Source organism: Salvelinus namaycush, chromosome 26, assembly GCF_016432855.1.
Source record: "Salvelinus namaycush isolate Seneca chromosome 26, SaNama_1.0, whole genome shotgun sequence".
NCBI classification, from domain to species: domain Eukaryota; kingdom Metazoa; phylum Chordata; class Actinopteri; order Salmoniformes; family Salmonidae; genus Salvelinus; species Salvelinus namaycush.
Genome location: NC_052332.1, coordinates 26,897,077 through 26,923,218, shown reverse-complemented (window position 1 = coordinate 26,923,218; position 26,142 = coordinate 26,897,077). Strand labels below are relative to the sequence as shown.

The following is a 26,142-nucleotide window of genomic DNA, read 5'->3' as shown; positions in this document are numbered from 1 at the left end:
GATTAAACTATATTGAAAAAACATACTTTACGATGATATGGTCACATGTATCAAATAAAATCAGAGCCGGAGATAGTAGTCGTCCATAACGGCAGCTAAACAGAAGGCAATCCCACTGTCCACCTCGCGCTCCCAAGAGTACCGGAAATGAGGGACACGTCATACAAAGAGCTTGTATTCCAATTCAGACCAAGATAAACACGAAATTTCTTCTCTCACAGCCTCTTGACATCCAGGGGAAGGTCTATGAAGTGCACGTATACTCTTATGTATCATGCCCATGTATAGGCAGGAAGTAGAACAGAGCATCGATTTCAGACTTTCCACTTCCTGGTCAGGAAGTTTGTGCCAAATGAGTTCTGTTTGACTCACAGATATAATTCAAACGGTTTTAGAAGCTAGAGAGTGTTTTCTATCCAATAGTAATAATAATATGCATATTGTACGAGCAAGAATTGAGTACGAGGCCGTTTGAAATGGGCACCTTTAATCAGAGCTACTCAATACTGCCCCTGCAGCCATAAAAAGTTGAGCCAGAGACCAAGTCGAGGACCGGAAAATTGTGACAGTGTATCCTCCAAACACCAGCCTGTCAATTTTATACAAAGGGTTACCAACATATTCAAATAATGAAAAAATGTTAGTTTAATGAATTTATTTATACTATTTCATCCTTCCACAATATATAGTCCCGACACAAATTTAGGTTTGCTACCCAAACCGGCTGGTCATTCGTTCTATCGGTTCGGTTGCCAGAGACGTTTTGTTCTGTATCTATGTCCTTCGTTCTAAATGTTCCATTGCCATACTGGCTGCCAACGTTCTTATCCCTTGCTTGCTAGCTAGCCAACTAACTTACAGCCACTGTCACGCCCTGATCTGTTTCACCTGTTCCTGTGATTGTCTCCACCCCCTCCAGGTGTCGCTTATTTTCCCCAGTGTATTTATCCCTGTGTTTCCTGTCTCTCTGTGCCAGTTCGTCTTGTATGTTAGTCAATTCAACCAGCGTGTTTTTCCCGTACTCCGTTTGCTATTCTCTTTTTTACAGTCTTCCCGATTTTGACCCCTGCCTGACTGTGGACTACTTTCCTGCCTGCCTGATCATCCTGCCTGCCCTGAACTTGATTCTGCCTGCCCTTTGGTACCTTTTGGACTCTGAACTGGTTTTGATCCTTTTGCCTGTCCATGACCATTCTCTTGCCTTACCCTATTGGATTAATACATATTGTAAGACTCCAACCACCTGCCTCCTGTGTCTGCATCTGGGTCTCGCCTTGTGTCATGATAGTCACGTCAAACAGTACGGCCAGAGTAACAACAGTAGCTGCATTTGCGTTTGTTTAAGCTGTTTTCTAGTGACATTTATTTGGACACGTCCATAACAATGAGCTAATGAGGCGCGATTTCGCCTGGTATAGAAAATGTGTTCTCTCGTCAGGACACTTTTTTTTCACAGGAGCTATCCAACAACACAGCTAACACAATCACTTCAAACTGAAGCTGGAAAGACTGCAAATTAGCTGCACTTCGTTTCTTATTACATTTTTTTGAATTTTCATTTCTTTGTATATATCCATAAAAATTCTGCCAGCTGATTCGTGATTTTGACTGGGTGAGAAACGCTGTCTGCCTGTTTGTCTCGTCCCGACGCCAGACACTTTGATTACTATTGGACAGCTGGAGATCGAATTTGAATATTGAAACAATATTGCAAATGTTGGAGAGACAGACAGCAAGGTTTACTACAAGAGCCAATTGGATCTTTGGGTGTGTGTGTGGGTGTGTGGAGGGTCTTTGAAACTACTGTCTGAAAACAGTTATGTCCGGCCAGAGTGTCCGAGAACGTACTGTAATGAACCTGTTTAACCTTTCAAAAAGACTTCTCAGCAAATCCATATGAATGGTCAACAACTGTTGATGTTCATTATATGTACAGTCGTGGCCAAAAGTTTTGAGAATGACACAAATATTAATTTTCACCAAGTCTGCTGCCTCAGATTGTATGATGACAATTTGCATATACTCCAGAATGTTATGAAGAGTGATCAGATGAATTGCAATTAATTGCAATTTCCCTCTTTGCCATGCAAATGAACTGAATTCCCCAAAAACATTTCCACTGCATTTCAGCCCTGCCACAAAAGGACCAGCTGACATCATGTCAGTGATTCTCTCGTTAACACAGGTGTGAGTGTTGATGAGGACAAGGCTGGAGATCACTCTGTCATGCTGATTGAGTTTGAATAACAGACTAGAAGCTTCAAAAGGATGGTGGTGCTTTGAATCATTGTTCTTCCTCTGTCAACCATGGTTACCTGCAAGGAAACACGTGCCGTCATCATTGCTTTGCACAAAAAAGGCTTCACAGGCAAGGATATTGCTGCCAGTAAGATTGCACCTAAATCAACCATTTATCGGATCATCAAGAACTTCCAGGAGAGCAGTTCAATTGTTATGAAGAAGGCTTTTGGGTCCCCAAGAAAGTCCAACAAGCGCCAGGACCATCTCCTAAAGTTGATTCAGCTGCGGGATCGGGGCACTACCAGTACAGAGCTTGCTCAGGAATGGCAACAGGCAGGTGTGAGTGCATCTGCACGCACAGCGAGGCAAAGACTTTTGGAGGATGGCCTGGTGTCAAGAAGGGCAGCAAAGAAGCCACTTCTCTCCAGGAAAAACATCAGGGACAGACTGATATTCTGCAAAAGGTACAGGGATTGGACTTCTGAGGACTGGGGTAAAGTCATTTTCTCTGATGAATCCCCTTTCCGATTGTTTGGGGCATCCGGAAAAAAGCTTGTCCGGAGAAGACAAGGTGAGCGCTACCATCAGTCCTGTGTCATGCCAACAGTAAAGCATCCTGAGACCATTCATGTGTGGGGTTGCTTCTCAGCCAAGGGAGTGGGTTCACTCACAATTTTGTCTAAGAACACAGCCGTGAATAAAGAATGGTACCAACACATCCTCCGAGAGCAACTTCTCCCAACCATCCAGGAACAGTTTGGTGACGAACAATGCCTTTTCCAGCATGATGGAGCACCTTGCCATAAGGCAAAAGTGATAACTAAGTGACTCAGGGAACAAAACATCAATATTTTGGGTCCATGGCCAGGAAACTCCCCAGACCTTAATCCCATTGAGAACTTGTGGTCAATCCTCAAGAGGTGGGTGGACAAACAAAACCCCACAAATTCTGACAAATTCCAAGCATTGATTATGCAAGAATGGGCTGCCATCAGTCAGGATGTAGCCCAGACGTTAATTGACAGCATGCCAGGGCGGATTGCAGAGGTCTTGAAAAAGAAGGGTTAACACTGCAAATATTGACTCTTTGCATCAACTTCATGTAATTGTCAATAAAAGCCTTTGACACTTATGAAATGCTTGTAATTATACTTCAGTATTCCATAGTAACATCTGAGAAAAATATCTAAAGACAATGAAGCAGCAAACTTTGTGGAAATTAATATTTGTCATTCTCAAAACTTTTGGCCACGACTGTACACAAGGGGTACCCCCAAACAACATTTTTTTTTAGAGGATGTCCGTTGGGAAGGTCCAAGGATGTCTGGCGCCCGAAGATGGAATGTACGTTGTATGTCTCTGTCAATTACGCCATCCTCTTTTGAATGGGTTATTGTAAAGATGGTCCCATTTTAATGCTAACCTAAATAACCTTTTACTTCAGTGGGCTAAATCAGGGGCGCACAGAGTGTTTCTTGGTAATCTTAAACAAATGTTTTAAGACGTTTTATGCAACCGGGCCGCTAAGCAATATAAGTTATATGTCAATAAAGAGTAGTTACTCTCACCCAATTGTCATACTTGAGTAAAAGTAAAGATACTGTCAGGGTTTCGCTGCTGGTCATTCGAGTCAAGTGCAGGAGGGCAGAGAATAGGTGATCAGGCGACTTTATTAGCCAAGAGCAACAAACCGACGGGCGCAAACAGCTACAACTCAAGCCAACCGGCAAAAGTGACAAGCGCAAAATACAGTCAATAATATAACAATAAGGTTAACCAATAATTCCCCAAATAGGGTACAGGCGATGCCCAGGGTGAAAAACCAGACTGGTGCGATACAACAAACACAAAACAATTTCACACAAAGACATGGGGGGAACAGAGGAATATATATATATGCAGTGTGATTAGGGAATATAAACCAGGTGTGCGGGGAACAAGACAAAACAAATGGAACAATGTAAAATGGAGCGGCGATGGCTAGCAGGCCGCTGACGTCGACCGCCCGAACAAGGAGGGAAGATGAGTTCGGCGGAAGTCGTGACAGATACCTTAATAGAAAATGACTTAAGTAAAAGTGAAAGTCACCTAGTAAAATACTACTTGAGTAAAAGGCTAAAATATTTGGTTTTAAATATACTTAAGTATCAAAAGTAAAAGTATGAATCATTTCAAATTCTTCACATTAAGCAAACCAGACAGCACAGCTTTTTTATTTACGGATAGCCAGGGGCACACCAACACTTAGACATAATTTACAAATGAAGCATATGTGTTTAGTGAGTCCACCAGATCAGAGGCAGTAGGCATGACCGGGGATGTTCTCTTGATACAGTACGTGTGTGAATTGGAAAATGTAACAAGTACTTTTGGGTGTCAGGGAAAATGTATGGAGTAAATAGTTGGGGAGACCAGTGATGGCTGTAACACTTCTCACCTTTCTGTCAGTTTCTCAGAGATTGTTTATGGTAGTGTATTCAAAACTTGATACAAACAACCTACATTTGTCCTTTACAAATTGGTGTGGTTATTATGTAAATCAAACTGCAAATGCATGGTGTGGTCATAAATACAAGGAGTGGTCTGGGTTAGTTGTAACAGTGCTTGGGGTGAATTGTAACAGATTGAAAAAGTGCATAAATCATGACATGCAACTAATTATTGAATGCCTTTATTGAGACCATTAGAGCAACATTGCCATGTTTATTTGGCAGAAATAATAATACATATAAATAATAAAATGTTTATTATTTAACCCTCCACTAAATTATGTTTCTCAACTAAACATCAATTAGGCTAAACTAAACACCTGAACATCTTTGGTGTGTGTGTGTGTGTGTGTGACTGAATGTTGGACACTTAATCAGTCACAGTTGTGACAGTGGTACAGGTTTGGTGGGCCCATAATTTGCATTCCCAGCACTGCAACCAGACCTCCTTGGACATGAAATTGTTAAAGTGCTCCATGCACACAATGCAGAAGTTTTCCTCGTTGGAGGAATCTGATTCTTCTGGTTCAATCTGCTTTGTTTTGTCTTTTCTCTTAAGCAGTACAGTTTTGTACTGTGTGGTTTGTTTTGGCTTGCTTATTTCCAGCTGTTTTTTAGGCAGGGCACATTTTGTTTTGGCCTGGAAGGCAGCTGGAGAGGTGACCTGGAAGGCAGTTGGAGAGGTGACCTGGAAGGCAGTTGGAGAGGTGGCCTGGAAGGCAGTTGGAGAGGTGGCCTGGAAGGCAGTTGGAGAGGTGGCCTGGAAGGCAGCTGGAGAGGTGGCCTGGAAGGCAGCTGGAGAGGTGACCTGGAAGGCAGCTGGAGAGGTGACCTGGAAGGCAGTTGGAGAGGTGACCTGGAAGGCAGTTGGAGAGGTGACCTGGAAGGCAGTTGGAGAGGTGACCTGGAAGGCAGTTGGAGAGGTGACCTGGAAGGCAGTTGGAGAGGTGGCCTGGAAGGCAGCTGGAGAGGTGACCTGGAAGGCAGTTGGAGAGGTGACCTGGAAGGCAGCTGGAGAGATGGCCTGGAAGGCAGTTGGAGAGCTGGCCTGGAAGGTAGCTGGAGAGCTGGCCTGGAAGGCAGCTGGAGAGGTGAACTGGAAGGCAGCTGGAGAGGTGAATTGGAAGGCAGCTGGAGAGGTGAACTGGAAGGCAGTTGGAGAGGTGAACTGGAAGGCAGCTGGAGAGGTGAACTGGAAGGCAGCTGGAGAGGTGAACTGGAAGGCAGCTGGAGAGGTGAACTGGAAGGCAGCTGGAGAGCTGGCCTGGAAGGCAGTTGGAGAGGTAGCCTGGAAGGCAGCTGGAGAGGTAGCCTGGAAGGCGGCTGGAGAGGTAGCCTGGAAGGCGGCTGGAGAGGTAGCCTGGAAGGCGGCTGGAGAGGTAGCCTGGAAGGCGGCTGGAGAGGTGGCCTGGAAGGCGGCTGGAGAGGTGGCCTGGAAGGCGGCTGGAGAGGTGGCCTGGAAGGCAGTTGGAGAGGTAGCCTGGAAGGCAGCTGGAGAGGTAGCCTGGAAGGCAGCTGGAGAGGTAGCCTGGAAGGCAGCTGGAGAGGTAGCCTGGAAGGCGGCTGGAGAGGTGGCCTGGAAGGCGGCTGGAGAGGTGTTCTGGAAGGCAGCTGGAGAGATGGCCTGGAAGGCAGTTGGAGGTGACATGGGAGGCAGCTGGATAGCTGGGCTGGGAGGCATCCGGAGAGGTGGCCTGGATAGCAGTGGGCATAAATCATCTGCCCTCAAGAGATACTCTGATAACTTCTGCTCCTGCTCATCAATGAAGACCCTATTTCCACTACGGTAGCCTACAAGCTCTCTCGACCCCTTCTCCAGTAGCTTCTTCTCTCTTTGCAGAATCTGCACAGCATCACATGACATATACCATACAACTTTGCAACTGATCTGATTGATTTCCCCTGCTCCGTTACATAATTTGATGCTCTTTTCAAAGTGTGGAGAGGTACTCCCCTGTCTGTCTTTATTTTCCATGATCTAGGCATGCTGAAAGTAAAAGAAAACATGTACCAAAAATATCCAGTTGTTACAACTAACCCTGACCCTTCCAGCCATTAGCTAGCTTCCATTTGAGCTAAAATGTTAAAACTTTAGCATTGCTAACTTGCATCAAATATCTCTACACAGACTGGTTATAAACCTGATATAAGTTTGGTGAATGGAACAACAAAGCACTTTATGCATTACAAAAACAATGTTTTTCAAAATAATTACTTTCTTACCTCAAAATCAGATTTCTGTCAATAGAATCTCCAGAGGTAATCACAAGGACTTTTTCACATGAGGGTTCAGGACTAAACTGAGCATGTGCACAGGGAATCATATGATTCTACCTCGCTCCTGATTGGAGGAATTGCAAGGGTTACAACTGTCCCGTGTTACAACCATCCCCAGTCTCCTCTACATTATTTACTTTACGAATGTAGTGAAGTAAAAGTATAATTTGACAAAAATATAAATAGTAAAGTAAAGTACAGAAACCCCCCCCCAAAAAAACTTAAGTAAAAAATACTTTAAAGTACTACTTAAGTACTTTACACCACTGGTTACTCTAAGGATGTCTAACCTCAGACATGGCTATAACAACTAACCCACATACCATTAAAACCCTTTACACAGACATATGGAATTTGTTGTGAAGTATTGATATACTAATGAAGGTACAGTTAAATATGATTTACTGGAATGTGATGAGGAACTCTGGATAAGCCTGCACATCATTGAAGATCACAAACATGGTTGGATTGGAGGTGTTGTCTGTGACACTGTCGTACAAATCGTCATCCTTCCCTGAAGCTTTGGCAGGAGGAACGATCAAGCCTTCTTGTCCCAGAGTGTAGTCTCCAACAAGAACCCTGGCCAGGTACATGCGCTTGTTCCCTTGTGCATCAGCTGTAGAATATCCTCCTGCTGAATAACTGGAGTCCACAGCAAAGTATGACCCATTGCCAATAGCCGCACCTGGACGAAAAACATATTGTACTTAAAGAGTTGTAAAAAAATGAACAATGATACCGAATTGATCAGATTGATTTACGTCTCAACATCAAGCTCCTCCTCCCTTAGGAAGAGGTCTCAACATAACAGTAAAGAATATTGGTCATCAGACATGTTTCCATTAGACCATTCTCATACCATGTGTTCCAGAGTAGCTGCGATTGAAGCCATGGCTGTTGATCTGGGTGATGGAGTTGGAACTGATGCCATGGAAGAGCAGTTTCTCGTTGTTTGTGTGCTGGTTCTTCTCCTCCAGGAGGTTCTTTCTTATCTGGTAGCTCTTCCACAGTGAATCGTTCTGGACTCGTTCAATCTTCGAATAGCAAACAAAACACATGTAGAAATCGACAAGTGCAATCCCACCTAGCTAAATATGTATCGAACAGCAAAGGAATAGGAATTACACATTTCACTGGTTCCAGGAATTACAGTTACATTCTTTAAAAAAAATCCACAAAGCTGTTGCCTTTAATGTATTTTTTTTTTTAAATGATAGTTGAGGGATTTCTAACATCAATGTCACAAAATGTGAGGCTTTCATATAACGTCATCATAGAAAATCAGTCTATTGTGGAATGCAAATGAAATTCAGGTATACATTTTCACAAACATACTGTAATGATGGTGTCAGTGAGCAAAGTCTTCCGAAATTCCTTCTCCACTTCATTGTATTCCTTGGATCCTGGAGTTAGTGGAACCAGCATTAAGAGGGAACCCTTCATGTCATCCCAGTGTGCAGGTAGAGACGCAGATGTATCGTCTGGACAAAACACAGTAGAGTTTGGCATTTAGGTGTCAATTAATTCCGCAATAAGTATTGTCATTAAAAAGATTCACAACTTTAAATGCATATTGATGACATACTCAGTTCCATGACATGTGCTGCAGCAGTAGGCCTAACCGCAGAAAAACATCGCTAGAACGACACATGTTCTTATGTTTTTTTTGTCTTATTTTTTTACCTAAAAAATTGTCTTCTGATGTGAGGTAAGCATTGACCTGCACTCAGAAACTCTATTTTAGTTGTTTATCTATGAATAATTGCAATATTGAGAGTAAAAAACAGACAAAAATAGTTAAAACAGAAAACAAAATTATATAAAATACAAGAGAATTTAAATGGAGAATATTATGGGTCCTGTCATGCCAAATACTGCTTATTGACCATTATTTTACAAGGCATATTGACAGAAAACATCTCTTGTACACCAAGAACCCGGGGACGAGTTGTAGGGTAGAGGATACGAGAAGAATGTGCCTATATTAAAGCTATAAAGTAGCTATTGTGATAAAAATGATTGGAGACCCCTGATATACTGTATGCATCCACAAAATTACACAAAAAATGTGTTCTTAAAAATAACACATTCTTTTATATTTAATATCACCGTTCTCCATACTTTAATTTTAATGCAGTCTAGACAGATGAGTTTTTATTATGGATGGACCCACCTTTCAGGTCTTTTCTCAGTAACTCAATTTCTATTCTGCCCCCAATCTTGACAGCTCTCTTGTGGGCTACATTTGCCTCATAATCCTTATTGTTGATCTTGATTGTCACTTTGCTGTTGTCTCTCACAGCCTCCTCCAGGATGTAGTTGGTGAACATGTCAAAAGACACCATTGTCCCACTGTGGTCTTTGTACTGCCACTCCACCAGGCTGCTCACCAGGAAAGCTGCCTGTCTGCGGTTCTCTGCCCTCTCCTGGTCCAGGACCATGTTGCTGATGAGGTCGTCTGCTGTAAGCACATCGCGGCTCAGGCCCTCCAGGCGGATCAGGGAGTCGGGGCCCTTCTTCTCCAGGCATATCCTGACCGTCAGCTCCCTCTGCATGGCCTGCAACTTCTCTACATCCCCCTGGCTCAGCTGGCTGATGTACGGGTTCTTGATGGTTTTCTCAGTTTGCTCCTTCACTATGAGGTTTTTAACCCAGTCACGGGCACGGCTCACAGCCTGGGGGCTCTCTGCACACAGCTGGAACACGGTTGGGGCAAACTCCTCTCCCTCCATGACAAAGTTCTCACGGGCAGAGTGCTCATCACTGGGTCCCATAAAGTAGGTTGTCACTGTATCTATGAAGAAAGAGCACACACAATATAAACTCCTTGACAAAGTGTTACTTATGATTATAACAACTATATTGTATTAGTACACATTGAGCTCATATTGTCTTCTACCTCGCACACTTCCATTCTCACTGACCTTTTAACCTGGTTAAAATGCCCTTTTCCTCCACTCCTTCTCCCACTCTCCTCTTCATGCTCTTGTGGAACTCAGTCACCATGGCAGTCTGGAATATCAGGATCTTCACACTTCTCACAAACTGTCCGTTTTTCTTCTTCACAAAGTCCACCACTGCGTCAATCATGGCGTCCGCAACAGCAGAGGGACTCGCCCCACCCTGGCCTGACAGACAGACAGATGGAGGCAGACAGACAATGACATGGCTATGGAGGCAAACAGAAAGACATAGATGGAGTGTCACGTTCCTGACCTGTTTTCTGTTGTTTTTGAACTTTGTTTAGTTGGTCAGGATGTGAGCTGGGTGGGTAGTCTATGTTATGTGTTTCTATGTTGGGTTAAATGTGTTGCCTGATATGGTTCTCAATTAGGGGCAGGTGTTTGACGTTTCCTCTGATTGAGAACCATATTAAGGTAGGCTGTTCTCACTGTTTGTTTGTGGGTGATTGTTCCTGTGTCTGTGTCTGTTTGCACCACACAGGACTGTTTCGTTTGTTCGTTCGGCTAGTCTTCCCTGTTCGTGCGTTCTTCGTGTCTATGTAAGTTCTCAAGTTCAGGTCTGTCTACGTCGTTTTGTTTCTATTCAAGTGTTCTTCGTATGTTCGTCTTTGCTTTAATAAATATTCATTATGTCTACATACCTCGCTGCGTGTTGGTCCGATCCATGCTCCTCCTCGTCCGAGGAGGAGGAATATGACGAACGTTACATGGAGACAGAATTACAGACAGACAATGACATGATGGAAGCAAATCTGTCCCTGAGTGACTAATCCCCCAAAAATATGGAAGGGAAGGAGACAAGGAAAATATTTTAAAAAGGGAAGGAGACAAGAAAAATATGGAAGGGAAGGAGAAAAGGAAAATATGAAAGGGCAGGAGACAAGAAAAAGATGAAAGGAAGGGAAGGAGACAAGAAAAGATGAAAGGAAGGGAAGGAGACAAGAAAAGATGAAAGGAAGGGAAGGAGACAAGAAAAGATGAAAGGAAGGGAAGGAGACAAGAAAGATGCAAGGAAGAGAACAAAACAAGGTAAAGAGCGAGGCAAAGTATGTTTGGGGGGAAAGCATAAAGACGAAGAAAGAACAGGATTTTTTTTTAAATTAGGCTAAGAAACGTAGCAGGTAGTCATTATCAGTAGCAGGTAGTCCCTTTCAGAGCACATGGAAGCAAAGCATATGGCCACTTTACAACCTCACGGTAGAAACAAAGAACACAACAGAACAGGCAACAAGTACAATAAAGACATGCAACTACACAAGACAGTGTATTCCAATAAAGACCATTAAAGCAGAGTACCTGTTCCAAGCGCTGGGAAGGACACTGAGGTGAACTTTCGCTCCTCACACTTCTTGAGAACATTGTACACAGTCTCTTTAATGATCTCAGGGTCATTCTGTCCCACAATGTGCATGATGTGTTTGCATGGGAGAGATCCTGCTGATGTCACGATCATCCTGCACGGTTGGAAGCTTGGGGATTTGACTGTAGAAAAGCATAAGAGGAAAGATTTAGATGTCAAGAATCTAAGTTACTAAATTGTACAATCAATGCACACCAGTGTTGTAGGACCCATGGATTGGAAACTGACTTTAGACTTTAACCAGACAGTATCAAACAGTACTGAAATGTCATCTCATTCATATCCAACATGACTACCAGTCTCCTTGACCAGTAACATGACTACAGTATATGTTGACTCAAGGACATGGATACACACCAATCTCTGAGCACTCCGACTCCACCTTCAATCCAGCTCCTTCTAAAATGGATTTGGATACACCTAAAGAAAAAAAGACATTAGTACAATATGGCTCTTTATTTTAAGTCAACAATTTAACCATTAAATAAGTTGTGTGTCTGTGGGTGTATGGGATTTAGCTTGCTTCCTGATTGTGTAGCTGTAAACACTGTTCATTTGGATTTCTAACATTTCAGATGTGTACATGTTAAACATCCTTATAAGGTGTTCCTTAGTATTTGTCTTAGTAGCCTCATAAACATGAAACATTGGTTACTACACCTATGCTATTGTCAGAGGTACAAGTCACCTGATTTGAGGTTAAAGTCCTTATTGGAGGAGTTGACAATGACGTCACTGGTCTCCTTGGTGATGTCTCCTGATGACACTTCAAAAGTAATGTGACCAATCTGCATGCTGTACACACCCAGAGAAGGGGATGACACCTGTCCAAAGAAGCCTGCGCCTAATGAAAATAACATGTTTAGACAAGGGGGTTCTGTGGAAACAGACACGTTCTAAAGAGGCAGCAGGGTCTTTTTGGGGAGACTTTGAAGGCTGTGAATTAAGCTTACCAGAGGGCTGCTGTGATTGGCCAACATAGGATTTGGGATGTTGTGATTGGCCAACATAAGATTTGGAATGTTGTGATTGGCCGGAACCTTGTGAACTCTGCCAAGTATACCCTTGTGTCTGACCTTTGAATTCCCTGATAAAGCACTGTAAACAGGAGATATAAAAGTGTGGAGCATTTATCAAACATATCTAAGAGCACAACACGGACAGGTGAGGTTATGCAACAATACTACCTCTGTGTGATGATAAACACTGAATCCCCCTTTAAACCATTTTCCATCTTCAAACTTACATTCACAGTTTGGGTGTCGCTGGGGTGGACCACGATGGCCACCTCTTTTAGGTGTGTTGAGTTTCTTCTCTGGCTGAAGTCTTTGACCTCCTGCAGAAGAAGCTTGGACACCAGGCCCTTAGGGAATCCCATGTTCCCAGTTCCAATGGCAGGGAAAGACAGGGATGCCAGCCTATGCTTCTCTGCCTCACTCAGGCAATCTCTGATCATCGTTATCAATATCTTAAATCACAAACACATGGACAATTTTAGAAACATGTTACTAAAACCTTTCGATGCACTCCCACTCTCAATAATCAGTGCTTAATTTGAGCTGGAACCTGTTCCGGCATCTATCAGATTTGACTTTGTTTGTTCCGGCACCTATTTGGACGGATCCGGTACGTCTCACAACATGATTTATTAATTGTTTCACTGTTCGCACTGTATACATTCTAATAAAAGCGATCAGCGTTAAATCAAGTTGCCTCCTCGTTATTTCTCCTGCCCAACAGAAAGACCATCATGTAAAAGCGTGGGGATCCTTCATCCTTTCCTGCCACACTGATTCCAGACCTGCTCTTTTATTTGTACATAAAGGTTATGTGGAGCGAGGGTGGGGTAAGTAACTGATCTCGACACAGGTCTTGGTAGTGGTGGTCAGCTAGTGAAGAGGTCCTTACGTAATCACATTAATCACATTAGTCGTCTCACTACTGAATTTGAATTGTGGGAACGCCAAATAAAATGGATAAGAAAAGGCAATCGAGTTTGATGACATTTTTCAAGTCCAAAAATCTAGAGAAAGATGGTGAATTGAACCCAGAACAAACCAGAGAACTGTCAGTGCAGGAGGTGTGAGGTGCAAATTGTTCCTGATGGCAATGCCTAAGCTAGCAGCGCTGATAATCCCAACAGTTCAACATCACCACCGGCACCTCCACTAGCTAGAAGGCCCCCTAGAGAGTCAGACTCAGAGGGAGAGGCAGACGGGGAGCTGGGAGGAGGGGGGCAGTGCATCCACAGACTAAGGGCTCGGAGCAGGTGTAATTTGCAGTTCAAGCAAACACATAACCCCTGGCTTGTCATTCATAATTCAAAATTGGGCTGTACAACATGCAAAAAGGTAGAGAGCTTGGGTCTAGAAATGACTGGAGGGATTAAACTAGCAAAAGAGTGGGTGGAATGTACAGTAAGTTAACATCCTATGCCTCAGACGTAAAACAAGGTTTTTGAACATGCCCGAACCAGGGCACATTTGGTGGCAGCAAGCCTTCTAGACGAGGCTAAAGAGGACACCCAAGTTATAGTTGACACTCAAAATAAAAAAAATTGCCAGTCTTCAGAACAGCCTTAGAAGGAGGCTAAAGGTCACAGCCACAGGCCCGCTCATGGCTTTGAGCAAGAAATGGACTCTCAGGAGTTAAATGGACTTGACATGGGGAGAGTCATTGCTGGAGGTTTGGAAAACTAAGGTAGGACATTTTTTTCCCTTTACAAACTTGTTCTGTACTGTGAAGGTTATCTGAATATGTGCTTCATATTATCACATAGGCAGGAGGCGTATATATTCTCATATGTGTGTTCTGCTGTAGCCTACAGAGATTTATTTTACTTGAAGTTATATTCTGATATTGTGATATTTGTTCTACTGCTACATTGATGTCTTGAAAATGATATTACATTGGGTTCTTGTGAACCCCACAGCTGAGTTTGTGTGCATATGACGGGTGTTCTGCAGTGTCATCTAAAAATGTTGCTGTACATCGATGTCTAGAAAAATAGGCTATCAGAAATTTGGACTTGTGCAAGCCCTGCAACTATACTCAAGTATGTGGGCATACTGCAGTGATGTCTAAAATGCTTTGAATTAATCAGCACCTTGGAGAGTGCTGTCCGTTTCACCAACATAGACAGTAGGCTACTGTACTTGGCTGTTTACTCTGTCTGCTGCGCTGCTACGTTGTGTTTGACACGTTTTTTCTCAATGTGTTCCAGCACTTGAGAGCCCTCCGGATACCCCCACCCCTTCCGGAACCTCCCGATTTACAAATTAAACACTGTCAATAACTCATAGCTTACCTTCTCTGCTGAGCCAGCTCCCTGGTCCCAATGGGGGCAGACAGTATGGATCACCCTCTGACATCGCAGGTTGTAACCGTCGGTGACCACAACGTCACCATAGGCCAATCTGATGGCGCGAGCCTCATCTGTGGCTGCTGATTGGAGCCCAGGACCGGCTGCCTTTAGGATAGCATTGGACACAGCACCTTTACTCAGGTCCAAATCCTCAGAGATGGTGTTGACGATGCCCTCAGACTAGAGGTGTCAAAACAAATGACCAAACATTCATGAAGCGAGAAGGGAACAGCTACGTATTTATTTTCAAACATAAATTATGACTTCTACCTGATGTACTACTTATAATACATGTATTATACAACAATTGTTTACTTGGTGCTCTGATAACTACGGTATGTGTACTCACATATTCCTCCTGGATATTTCCCTTCCTCAGAATGATCTTCAGACCCTCTTGTGTGCGATTGGTCTGTAGGATTTCCCCACTGCCTGCCCCCTCAAACTTCCTCTCTTGGCCATACTCTCTCCTCTGCTCCTCTCGGTTTTCATGATAAGTTCTTTGAGTTCCGCTTTCTCTAACTCCTCCTCCCCTATCTCCACATCCTCCTCTACCTTCTCCTCCCCCTCTACCTCTACCTCCACCTCCCCCTCCACCTCCCCCTCTACCTCCTCCTCTACCTCCACCTCTACCTCCACCTCTACCTCCACCTCTACCTCCACCTCTACCTCCACCTCTTCTGCCATGTCCCCATGGTGGCTGTCCCTGATATCCAGTTCCTTGATGTACGTAACTATGCTGTCCTTTTCCCCATTGTCCACTTCCCTGTTGTCCACGTCCCCGTTTTCCACTTCCCCTATGTGCACCCTGCAGAGGCATGGTTATTTTTGGGTGCAGGTCATTGAACGTTTTCTGGACAGCGCTGGCCAGGGCTCTCACAATGTTGTCATTGTTGTCCACCAGGTGAATCTCAGTCAGAGAGGTCTGACCCCTTAGGTTCTCACAGTAGTCACGCACTGCCACAGCAATGGTCTCAGTGCACAGGTCCAGAGGAAAGCCAAATATCCCAGAGCTGACGGCCGGGACGGCAACAGTTGAGCAGTTAACCTTCGCAGCCTCCCTCAGGCTCTCATTCACAGCTTGTTTCAGACGCTGTATGGCTGTTCGCTGGTCAAAGTCTGTGAACCGTGGACCAACTGCATGGATCACATACTTACAGGGCAGATTGCCTGCATCTGTCACAATGGCGTCTCCTGGTTGCAGTCGGCGGTTATTACGAACATGTTGATCACTGAGCTCCTGCAGCCGTGGACCAGCAGCCTTGAGTAATGCTAAAGCCAGGCCTCCAATATGCTGCAGGTCTTCATTGGCTGCGTTGACTACTGCGTCCACTTTGAACTTGCAGATGTCAGCCTTACTGACGGAGACCAGGATTCCATTGGGTGTCCTCACCTCATAGCAGGATGACGGGCCAAACCCTTCCTCATCATCTTCATCATCGCCCTCTTCTTCCTCCAGCATGTAGTCTTCCTGCAGCAGCACCACACAGCCGTACTCCTTCATCGCCATAGAAAGAAACATGCTTCCCTTCTCTTGGAAGTACTTCCTTGCTCCAGGCTTCATGATGGTGAGCTCATCAGTGCAGTAGGCTGCTACCATCTTCTGAAATGACCCCTTGGCCTTCTTGACGTAGAGACGGGCTCCAGAAAGGACAATTTTGGGCCTTCTGGGGTCAAAGTGGATATGCAGCTCATCACGCTTGGCAAAATGTTTCCAGTCCTTAGATTTGTACTCCAGGATGAATTTAACAACGGCACAGGACTTGAGACGGACAGCCTCTTCGACTCGTGAGTAGTTTTCAACAAAGACCCGTAGACTGTTGCTGACCTCTCTGACCGGGTCCAGGAAGCCAGACACAATGATTCTGTCTCTGTTCTCTGGGTAATGCTTTATTACCACCGTTCTTTTCTTTAGGGAGTTGTAGGCATCCATCAGCTTGTTGTTCAGATCCTTCCACTCAGGCTTTCTCAGCACCTCCTGGTCCTCCACCTTAAGGCTCTGCAGGGACAGGGCAGTCTTTACCCTCTGCTCTGCATCAGCCAAGGCTCTGTCTGAGCTACCAGTCAGAAGTACCTCTCCACCCTCCACTCTGTACTCAGCACTGATGCCCCGGGACGTGAAGATGTCCTGGGACATCTCCATACTGTCCACTGACCGCAGGAAGTCCAGGAGGTAAGGGTCCAGCTTCAGCTGCTTCTTATTCATCTTGAGTTCCCTCTCCAGGATCCAGTTCTTCACCTTGTACACCTCTGCAACAAGACCTGAGAGAACCAACTTCTTGGTGTCGTCTGTGTAGGAAAAACCCATCTCTGGGGCTTCGTCTGCTGCGCGCTTCCGAAGTCCTTCCTGCTGCAGGATATAGAACATGGCAGGGGACACGTCCAGCTCCTCCGAGATGCCGTCCCTCTGCCTCTCTATCCGACTCATGGCCCTCTGCATGAGGTCTTCCACCAGCCCCCGGAGTCGCTTTGTGTCTTCGGCCAGACTTGCAACTGTCAGAGACCCTTTGGAGGCATCCATAGCTAGGACAGCATCCTCTTTCACCACCGAGCGGACTTCTTTCTCGACTGCCTTCCATGCTGGGGCACTTACAAAACACTCAAACACAGCAAATTTGGCCATTATGTCACGGAAGACGATCAAGGCATTCTGCTTCCATCCATCTACATGTTTGCTTGTTAGTCCTTTCTGCCTTAGCAGGGTTGGCAAAGGACTGAGTTTAACCTCAGGAGTATCCATGTCTACTTGACAGAAGTGGACCTTCATCTGGTCAGTGATGCGGGAAAACTGTCTCTTCGTGGAGAGGAATTTCCATACGGCAGAATGCACACACTCTATGAAAGGGTCAGGCATCTTCCACATTGGCCTCTCCTTTCCATACAAGGCAGTTCCTAAGGACTCGTAGTATGGATACACGTTGACTGGGACTTTGCCAATTACAAGACGTTCATTTAGAGTATTTTGCACATCTGAAATGACATAGATAACGAACTGTCTGTTATAGCATGAACTGAGGGCAGAAACTGAATATTTCTGTAGAGGCCAAGAGACTGCTGCAGCAACAGAATAGCTACATTCAAATATTCTTATAATAGAAATAAATAGATGACCAAATAAACAAATTTATTAACATTTATTTAATAAAACAGCTCATTCAAACAGCAGGTTTTACCTTCTGGTGCATGGAAGGTGACAATGGCTGCCTGTTCCTCACGAAACACAGTGATGTCCTTTGCTGGGCCAGCCCACTTCTCAATGTAGAGCTCCAGCATATCCTGAAGTATGTTGGAGGCCAGGTTCTCCAGTCTCACACTCTGGCACCTCTCTAGCAACCGGCCAATCATACCCTGCTTCTGGAAACTCTTGTTGCTCTTGCTCTCAGTGAGGAAATGCTCCACATCTAAAGACAGACAGCAATCATATCCTTAATATCATGCACAACAGTTTTTGAAAACATAATCCCTTCGTGTGAGGGAGAGATCTGTTTAAAATAGTTAAGAAGTGAAATTCATAGTTTATTTTGTGTCGTTTAAAAAAAATCGACAATTTGAAATAGTGACCAACCATTGGGATTATTGAAGGTCACAACAGCTCTGTTTGTCTCACTGATGACCTCCAGGGAGAAGTTGTCTTCCTCCAGGCCAGAAAGGGTCTCCACCAGCAACATCAGCATCTCTCTCGGCATGGTATCAGGAACTCTCTCCAGCACCACAGCAGAGCTCTGAGGAGACACCTCAGCTCCACCTCCCTCTCCAGAGTTGGGAGCTTCCTGTGCTTCACTTGACACACCTGGGATTAAACACACTGGATATTCATATCCAATAACCTCATTCATAATTTCACCTTTCTCTGACTTCACTGGCACATTTCTGCCTACGACAAATTTACAAGGAGATATGGCCTGATAAGGCTACATTTTGCAACACTGTCTAATGATACGCCAATAAGGATTATTATGAAATGTATTAGGCAAAACATTCAATATAATAATATTAGGTCAAGGGAATGCATCAACAAGTCTGATCTGTTCTGTCTAGTCACCACAGAAGCAAGGAAAAGATGTTACCTGACAAGTCAATGCTTGTAGCACCAAGCTGGAAAACAAGCAAAACAAACCAATTGTATATGTCAAATAGTTAACCAATGGGAAACTTTTCAAGTATGCTCTTTAATATTAGCCATAAAAAGAATGTATTATAAATCAGTTTGAAGCCCTGACTAGCCTGTCGAGCTAAGACAGCACTAGCCTACAGTTAAAGCCTACAGCCTACAGTTAAACTCTGTTTTGGCAAAAGTAAAATCTTGCAAAATTTGGACAGCTGCATGCTTAGATTTTAGTTTTTGGTCTGAAATGATTGTAAAATCATGAGAATTTCAGCTAAATATATAGATATACAGTGCCAGTCAAAAGTTTGGACACACCAAACTATTTTCTACATTGTAGAATAATAATGAAGACATCAAAACTATGAAATAACACATATGGAATCATGTAGTAACCCAAAAAGTGTTAAACAACTCAAAATATATTTATTATTTTGAGATATTTTATATATGAGATTCTTCAAAGTAGCCACCCTTTGCACACTTGGCATTCTCTAAACCTGCTTCATGGGTAGTCACCTGGAATGCATTTCAATTAACAGGTGTGCCTTGTTAAAAGTTCATTTGTGAAATTTCTTTCCTTCTTAATGCATTTGAGCCAATCAGTTGTGTTGTGGTGGTACAGAAGATATATAGCCATAATTGGTAAAATACAAAGTACATATTATGGTAGGAACAGCTCAAATAAGCAAAGAGAAAGGACAGTCCATCCATATTTTAAGACATGAAGGTCAGTCAATCCGGAAAATTTCAAGAACTCTGAAAGTTTCTTCAAGTGCCGTCGCAAAAACCATCAAGTGCTATGATGAAACTTGCTCTCATGAGGACCGTCACAGGAAAGGAAGACTCAGAGTTACCTCTGCTGCAGAGCATAAGTTACCAGCCGTAGAAATTGCAGCCCAAATAAATGATTCACAGAGTTCAAGTAACAGACACATCTCAACATCAACTGTTCAGAGTGGATTGCGTGAATCAGGCCTTCATGGTAGAATTGCTGCAAAGAAACAACTACTAAAGGACACTAATAAGAAGAAGAGACTTGCTTGGGCCAAGAAACACAAGCAATGGACAAACTGCTGGAAATCTGTCCTTTTGTCTGATGAGTTCAAATTTGAGATTCTTGGTTCCAACCGTCATGTCTTTGTGAGACGCAGAGTAGGTAAACGGATAATCTCCGCATGTGTGGTTCCCACCGTGAAGCACGGAGGAGGAGGTGTGATGGTGCTTTGCTGGTGAAACTGTCTGTGATGTATTTAGAATTCAAGGCACACTTAACGAGCATAGCTACCACAGCATTCTGCAGCGATACGCCATCTAGTTTGCTCTTAGTGGGACTATCATTTGTTTTTCAACTGGACAATGACCCAAAACACACCTCCAAGTTGTGTAAGGGCTATTTGACCAAGAAGGAGAGTGATGGAGTGCTGCATCAGATGGCCTGGCCTCCACAATCACCTGACCTCAACCCAATTGATTTGATTTTGAGACGGTTTGGGATGAGTTGGACCACAGAGTGAAGGAAAAGCAGCCAACAAGTGTTCAGCATCTGTGGGAACTCCTCCAGACTGTTGGAAAAGCATTCCAGGTGAATCTGGTTGAGAGAATGGCAAGAGTGTGCAAAGCTGTCATCAAGGCAAAGGGTGGCTACTTTGAAGAATCTAAAATATATTTTGATTTGTTTTACACTTTTTGGTTACAGTGTAGAAAATAGTATAAATAAAGAAAAACCCTTGAATGAGTAGCTGGTCCAAACTTTTGACTGGTACTGTATATAAACTGCCTCCAACTGTAAGTGCTGTTATTGTGAAGTGGAAACGTCTAGGAGCAACAATGGCTCAGCTTCGAAGTGATAGCCCACACAAGCTCACAAAACGGAGCGGCGAGTGCTGAAGCACGTAGCATGTAAAAATTGTCTGTCCTCGTTTGAAACACTCACTACCGAGTTCCAAACTGCCTCTTGAAGCAACATCAGCACAAGAACTGTTGGTCTGGAGATTCATGAAATGGGTTTCCATGGCCGAGCAGCCATGCGCAACGCCAAGCGTCGGCTGGAGTAGTGTAAAGCTTGCCTCCGTTGGACTCTTGAGCAGCGGAAATGCGTTCTCTGGAGTGATGTATCATGCTTCACCATCTGGCAGTCCAACGGAAAAATCTGGGTTTGGCGGATGCCAGGAGAACGCTATCTGCCCCAATGCATGGTGCCAACTGTAAAGTTTGGTGGAGGAGGAATAACAGTCTGCGGCTCTTTTTCATGGTTTGGGCTAGGCCCCTTACTTCCAGTAATGGGAGATCTTAACGCTACAGCATACAATTCCATTCTAGACGATTCTGTGCTTCCAACTTTGTGGCAACAGTTTGGGGAAGGCCCTTTCCTGTTTCAGCATGACAATTCCCCAGTGCAAAAAGAAAGGTCCATACAGAAATGGTTTGTCGAGATCGGTGTGGAACAACTTGACTGGCCTGCACAGAGCCCTGACCTCACCCCCATCAATTGGAACACCGACTGCGAGCCAGGACTAATCGCCCAACATCAGTGCCTGACCTCACTAATGCTTTTGTGGCTGAATGGAAGCACGTCCCTGCAGCAATGTTCCAACATCTGGTGGAAAGCCTTCCGAGAAGATTAGAAGCTGTTCTAACAGCTTTGGTCATGTAGTGTATATATAGAGTTGAAGTCAGAAGTTTACATACACTTAGGTTGGAGTCATTAAAACTCGTTTTTCAACAACTCCACAAATTTCTTGTTAACAAACTATAGTTTTGGCAAGTCGGTTAGGATATCTACTTTGTGCATGACACAAGTGATTTTTCCAACAATTGTTTACAGACAGATTATTTCACTTATAATTCACTGTATCACAATTCCAGTGGGTCAGAAGTTTACACACACTAAGTTGACTGTGCCTTTAAACAGCTTGGAAAATTCCAGAAAAGGATGTCATGGCTATAGAAGCTTCTGATAGGCTAATTGACATAATTTGAATCAATTGGAGGTGTACCTGTGGATGTATTTCAAGGCCTATCTTCAAACTCAATCCCTCTTTGCTTGACATCATGGGAAAATCAAAAGAAATCAGCCAAGACCTCAGAAAAAAATAGTAGACCACAAGTCTGTTTCATCCTTGGGAGCAATTTCCAAACGCCTGAAGGTACCACGTTCATCTGTACAAACGATAGTACGCAAGTATAAACACCATGGGTGTAATGGCTGTCTAATGCCTCCTCCTCGGATGAGGAGGAGGAGTAAGGATCGGACCAAAACGCAGCGTTGTTCGATGACATAATGATTTATTACAGAAAGACGAAACCTCTTACACAAACTACAAAACAATAAACGACGTAGACAGACCTGAACTTGAGAACTTACATATAGACACGAAGAACGCACGAACAGGAAAGACTAACCAAACGAATGAACAAACGAAACAGTCCCGTGTGGTGCAACGGACACAGACACAGGAACAATCACCCACAAACAAACAGTGAGAACAGCCTACCTTAATATGGTTCTCAATCAGAGGAAACGTAAAACACCTGTCCCTGATTGAGAACCATATTAGGCTAGTTAACAAAAACCAACATAGAAACACATAACATAGAATGCCCACCCCAACTCACGCCCTGACCATACTAAACAAAATACAAAAACAACAGAAAACAGGTCAGGAACGTGACAATGGGACAACGCAGCCGTCATACCGCTCAGGAAGGAGACGCATTCTGTCTCCTAGAGATAAACGTACATTGGTGCGAAAAGTGCAAATCAATCCCAGAACAACAGCAAAGGACCTTGTGAAGATGCTGTGGGAAATAGGTACAAAAGTATCTATATTCACAGTAAAACGAGTCCTATATCGACATAACCTGAAAGACCGCTTAGCAAGGAAGAAGCCATTGTTCCAAAACTGCCGTAAAAAAAGCCAGAGTACAGTTTGCAACTGCACATGGGGACAAAGATCGTACTGTTTGGAGAAATGTCCTCTCGTCTGATGAAACAAAAATAGAACTGTTTGGCCATAATGACCATCGCTATGTTTGGAGGAAAAAGGGGGATGCTTGCAAGCCGAATAACACCATCCCAACCGTGAAGCACGGGGGAGGCAGCATCATGTTTGGGGGTGCTTTGCTGAAGGAGGGACTGGTGCACTTCACAAAATAGATGGCATCATGAAATTATGTAGATCTATTGAAGCAACATCTCAAGACATAAGTCAGGAAGTTAAAGCTTGTTCACAAATGGGTCTTCCAAATGGACAATGACCCCAAGCATACTTCCAAAGTTGTGGCAAAATGGCTTAAGGACAACAAAGTCAAGGAATTGGAGTGGCCATCACAAAGCCCTGACCTCAATCCCACAGAACATTTGTGGGCAGAACTGAAAAAGCATACGTGAGCAAGGAGGCCTACAAACCTGACTCAGTTACACCAGCTCTGTCAGGAGGAATGGGACAATATTCACCCAATTTATTGTGGGAAGCTTGTGGAAGGCTACCTGAAACGTTTGACCCAAGTTAAACAATTCAAAGGCAATGCTACCAAATACGAATTGAGTGTATGTAAACTTCTGACCCACTGGGAATGTGATGAAAGAAATAAAAGCTGAAATAAATCATTCTCTCTTCTATTATTCTGACATTTCACATTCTTAAAATAAAGTGGTGAGCCTAACTGACCTAAGACAGGAAATATTTACTTGGATTAAATGTCAGGAGTTGTAAAAAACGAAGTTTAAATGTATTTGGTTCAGGTGTATGTAAACTTCTGACTTCAATTATATACAGTGGGGAGAAGAAGTATTTGGTACACTGACGATTTTGCAGGTTTTCCTACTTACAAAGCATGTAGAGGTCTGTAATTTTTTATCATAGGTACACTTCAACTGTGAGACGGAATCTAAAACAAAAATCCAGAAAATCACATTGTATGATTTTTAAGTAATTAATTTGCATTTTATTGCATGACATAAGTATTTGATACATCAGAAAAGCAGAACTTAATATTTGGTACAGAAACCTTTGTTTGCAATTACAGAGATCATATGTTTCCTGTAGTTCTTGGCCAGGTTTGCACACACTACAGCAGGGATTTTGGCCCACTCCTCCATACAGACCTTCTCCAGATCCTTCAGGTTTCGGGGCTGTCGCTGGACAATACGGACTTTCAGCTCCCTCCAAAGATTTTCTATTGGGTTCAGGTCTGAAGACTGGCTAGGCCACTCCAGGACCTTGAGATGCTTCTTACGGAACCACTCCTTAGTTGTCCTGGCTGTGTGTTTCGGGTCGTTGTCATGCTGGAAGACCCAGCCACGACCCATCTTCAATGCTCTTACTGAGGGAAGGAGGTTGGCCAAGATCTCGCGATACATGGCCCCATCCATCCTCCCCTCAATACGGTGCAGTCGTCCTGTCCCCTTTGCAGAAAAGCATCCCCAAAGAATGATGTTTCCACCTCCATGCTTCACGGTTGGGATGGTGTTCTTGGGGTTGTACTCATCCTTCTTCTTCCTCCAAACACGGCGAGTGGAGTTTAGACCAAAAAGCTCTATTTTTCTCTCGTCAGACCACATGACCTTCTCCCATTCCTCCTCTGGATCATCCAGATGGTCATTGGCAAACTTCAGACGGGCCTGGACATGCGCTGGCTTGAGCAGGGGGACCTTGCGTGCGCTGCACAATTTTAATCCATGACGGCGTAGTGTGTTACTAATGGTTTTCTTTGAGACTGTGGTCCCAGCTCTCTTCAGGTCATTGACCAGGTCCTGCCGTGTAGTTCTGGGCTGATCACTCACCTGCCTCATGATCATTGATGCCCCACGAGGTGAGATCTTGCATGGAACCCCAGACCGAGGGTGATTGACCGTCATCTTGAACTTCTTCCATTTTCTAATAATTGCGCCAACAGTTGTTGCCTTCTCACCAAGCTGCTTGCCTATTGTCCTGTAGCCCACCCCAGCCTTGTGCAGGTCTACAATTTTATCCCTGATGTCCTTACACAGCTCTCTGGTCTTCTTTTTCATCTCTTCAATCTAAGCCTACATGAAAGTGTGTGCCCTCAGGCCTGGAGGGAAGTAAGTCATTCCACTACCCAAGAATAGTAAAGCACCCTTTACTGGCTCAAACAGCTGACCAAATCAGCCTGTTGCCAACCCTTAGTTATCTTTTTGAAAAAAATGGTGTTTGACCAGATACAATGCTGTTTCACAGTATACAAATGAACAACAGATTTTCAGCATGCTTATAGGGAAGTGCATTCAACATTTACGGCACTTACACAAATGACTGATGATTGGCGTGGAGACATTGATAATAGGAAGATTGTGGGAGCTGTTTTGTTATACTTCAGTGCAGCTTTTGACATTATCGATCATAATCTGCTACTAGAAATGGGTATGTTATGGCTTCATATCCCCTGCTATATTGTGGATAAAGATTTACCTGTCTAACAGAACACAGAGGCTATTCTTTAATGGAAGCCTCTCCAACATAATCCAGGTAGAGTCAGGCATTCCCCAGGGCAGCTGTCTAGACCCCTTACTTTTTAAAATCTTGAATAATGACCTGCCACTGGCTCTGTGTTACGTTCTGACCTAAGTTCCTTTTTTATGTCTTTATTTTTAGTTTGGTCAGGGCGTGAGTTGGGGTGGGCATTCTATGTTGTTTTTCTATGTTTTGTGCTGTAGGTGATTTTCTATGTGTTTGGCCTAGTATGGTTCTCAATCAGAGGCAGGTGTCAGTCGTTGTCTCTGATTGGGAGCCATTTATTGATTGATTTATTAAATATATCATTATGGACACTTACCACGCTGCGCATTGGTCCTCCAACCACGACTAGCGTTACAGAACCACCCACCAACCAAGGACCAAGCAGCGTGGTATCGGGCAGCAGCGAGTTCTGGACTCTTGGACATGGGAGGAGATTCTAGACGGAGAAGGACCCTGTACACAGGCTGGGGAATATTGCCGCCCCAAGGCAGAGCTGGAGGCAGCGAAAGCTGAGCGGCGGTGGTATGAGGAGGCAGCACGGCAGCGCGGCTAGAAGCCCGCCCGAGAGGCAGCCCCAAAAATGTCTTGGGGGGGGGGGGGGGCACACGGGGAGTGTGGCTAAGTCAGGTAGGAGACCTGAGCCAACTCCCCGTGCTTACCGTGGAGAGAGGTGGTCCGGGCAGGCACCGTGTTATGCGGAGAAGCGCACGATGTCCCCAGTGCGCACGCATAGCCCGGTGCGCTACATTGCCGCTCCTCGTATCGGCCGGGCTAGAGTGGGCATCGAGCCAGGTGCGATGAAGCCTGCTCAGCGCATCTGGTCTCCAGTGCGTCTCCTCGGTCCGTGTTATATGGCACCAG

General features: G+C 44.3%; 1 protein-coding gene across 1 annotated transcript; it reads right to left on the bottom strand.

Annotated features, from left to right (window-relative positions):
- Nucleotides 1-6,254: 6,254 nt before the first annotated feature.
- On the bottom strand, nucleotides 6,255-18,474 carry LOC120021027 (protein mono-ADP-ribosyltransferase PARP14-like). Its single transcript, XM_038964681.1, has 15 exons — nucleotides 18,260-18,474; nucleotides 17,868-18,095; nucleotides 15,364-17,664; nucleotides 15,044-15,249; nucleotides 14,638-14,874; nucleotides 12,577-12,798; nucleotides 12,284-12,428; nucleotides 12,019-12,174; nucleotides 11,688-11,750; nucleotides 11,267-11,452; nucleotides 9,932-10,135; nucleotides 9,181-9,801; nucleotides 8,343-8,488; nucleotides 7,867-8,041; nucleotides 6,255-7,692 (listed from the first exon to the last, which is right to left on the bottom strand). The coding sequence occupies exons 1-15, from the start codon at nucleotides 18,378-18,380 to the stop codon at nucleotides 7,409-7,411; spliced, it is 5,295 nt and encodes a 1,764-aa protein (XP_038820609.1). The 5' UTR covers nucleotides 18,381-18,474; the 3' UTR covers nucleotides 6,255-7,408.
- Nucleotides 18,475-26,142: the final 7,668 nt, after the last annotated feature.

Excerpts from the sequence above, each read along its gene's own strand:
- LOC120021027 (XM_038964681.1), bottom strand. The coding sequence starts at position 18,380 with ATGCCGAGAGAGATGCTGATGTTGCTGGTGGAGACCCTTTCTGGCCTG. Across the intron at positions 11,453-11,687 it reads GTCGGAGTGCTCAGAGATTG|TCAAATCCCCAAGCTTCCAA; the intron begins GTGTGTATCCAT and ends GCTTTTCTACAG. Across the intron at positions 10,136-11,266 it reads CTTCCCAGCGCTTGGAACAG|GCCAGGGTGGGGCGAGTCCC; the intron begins GTACTCTGCTTT and ends TCTGTCTGTCAG.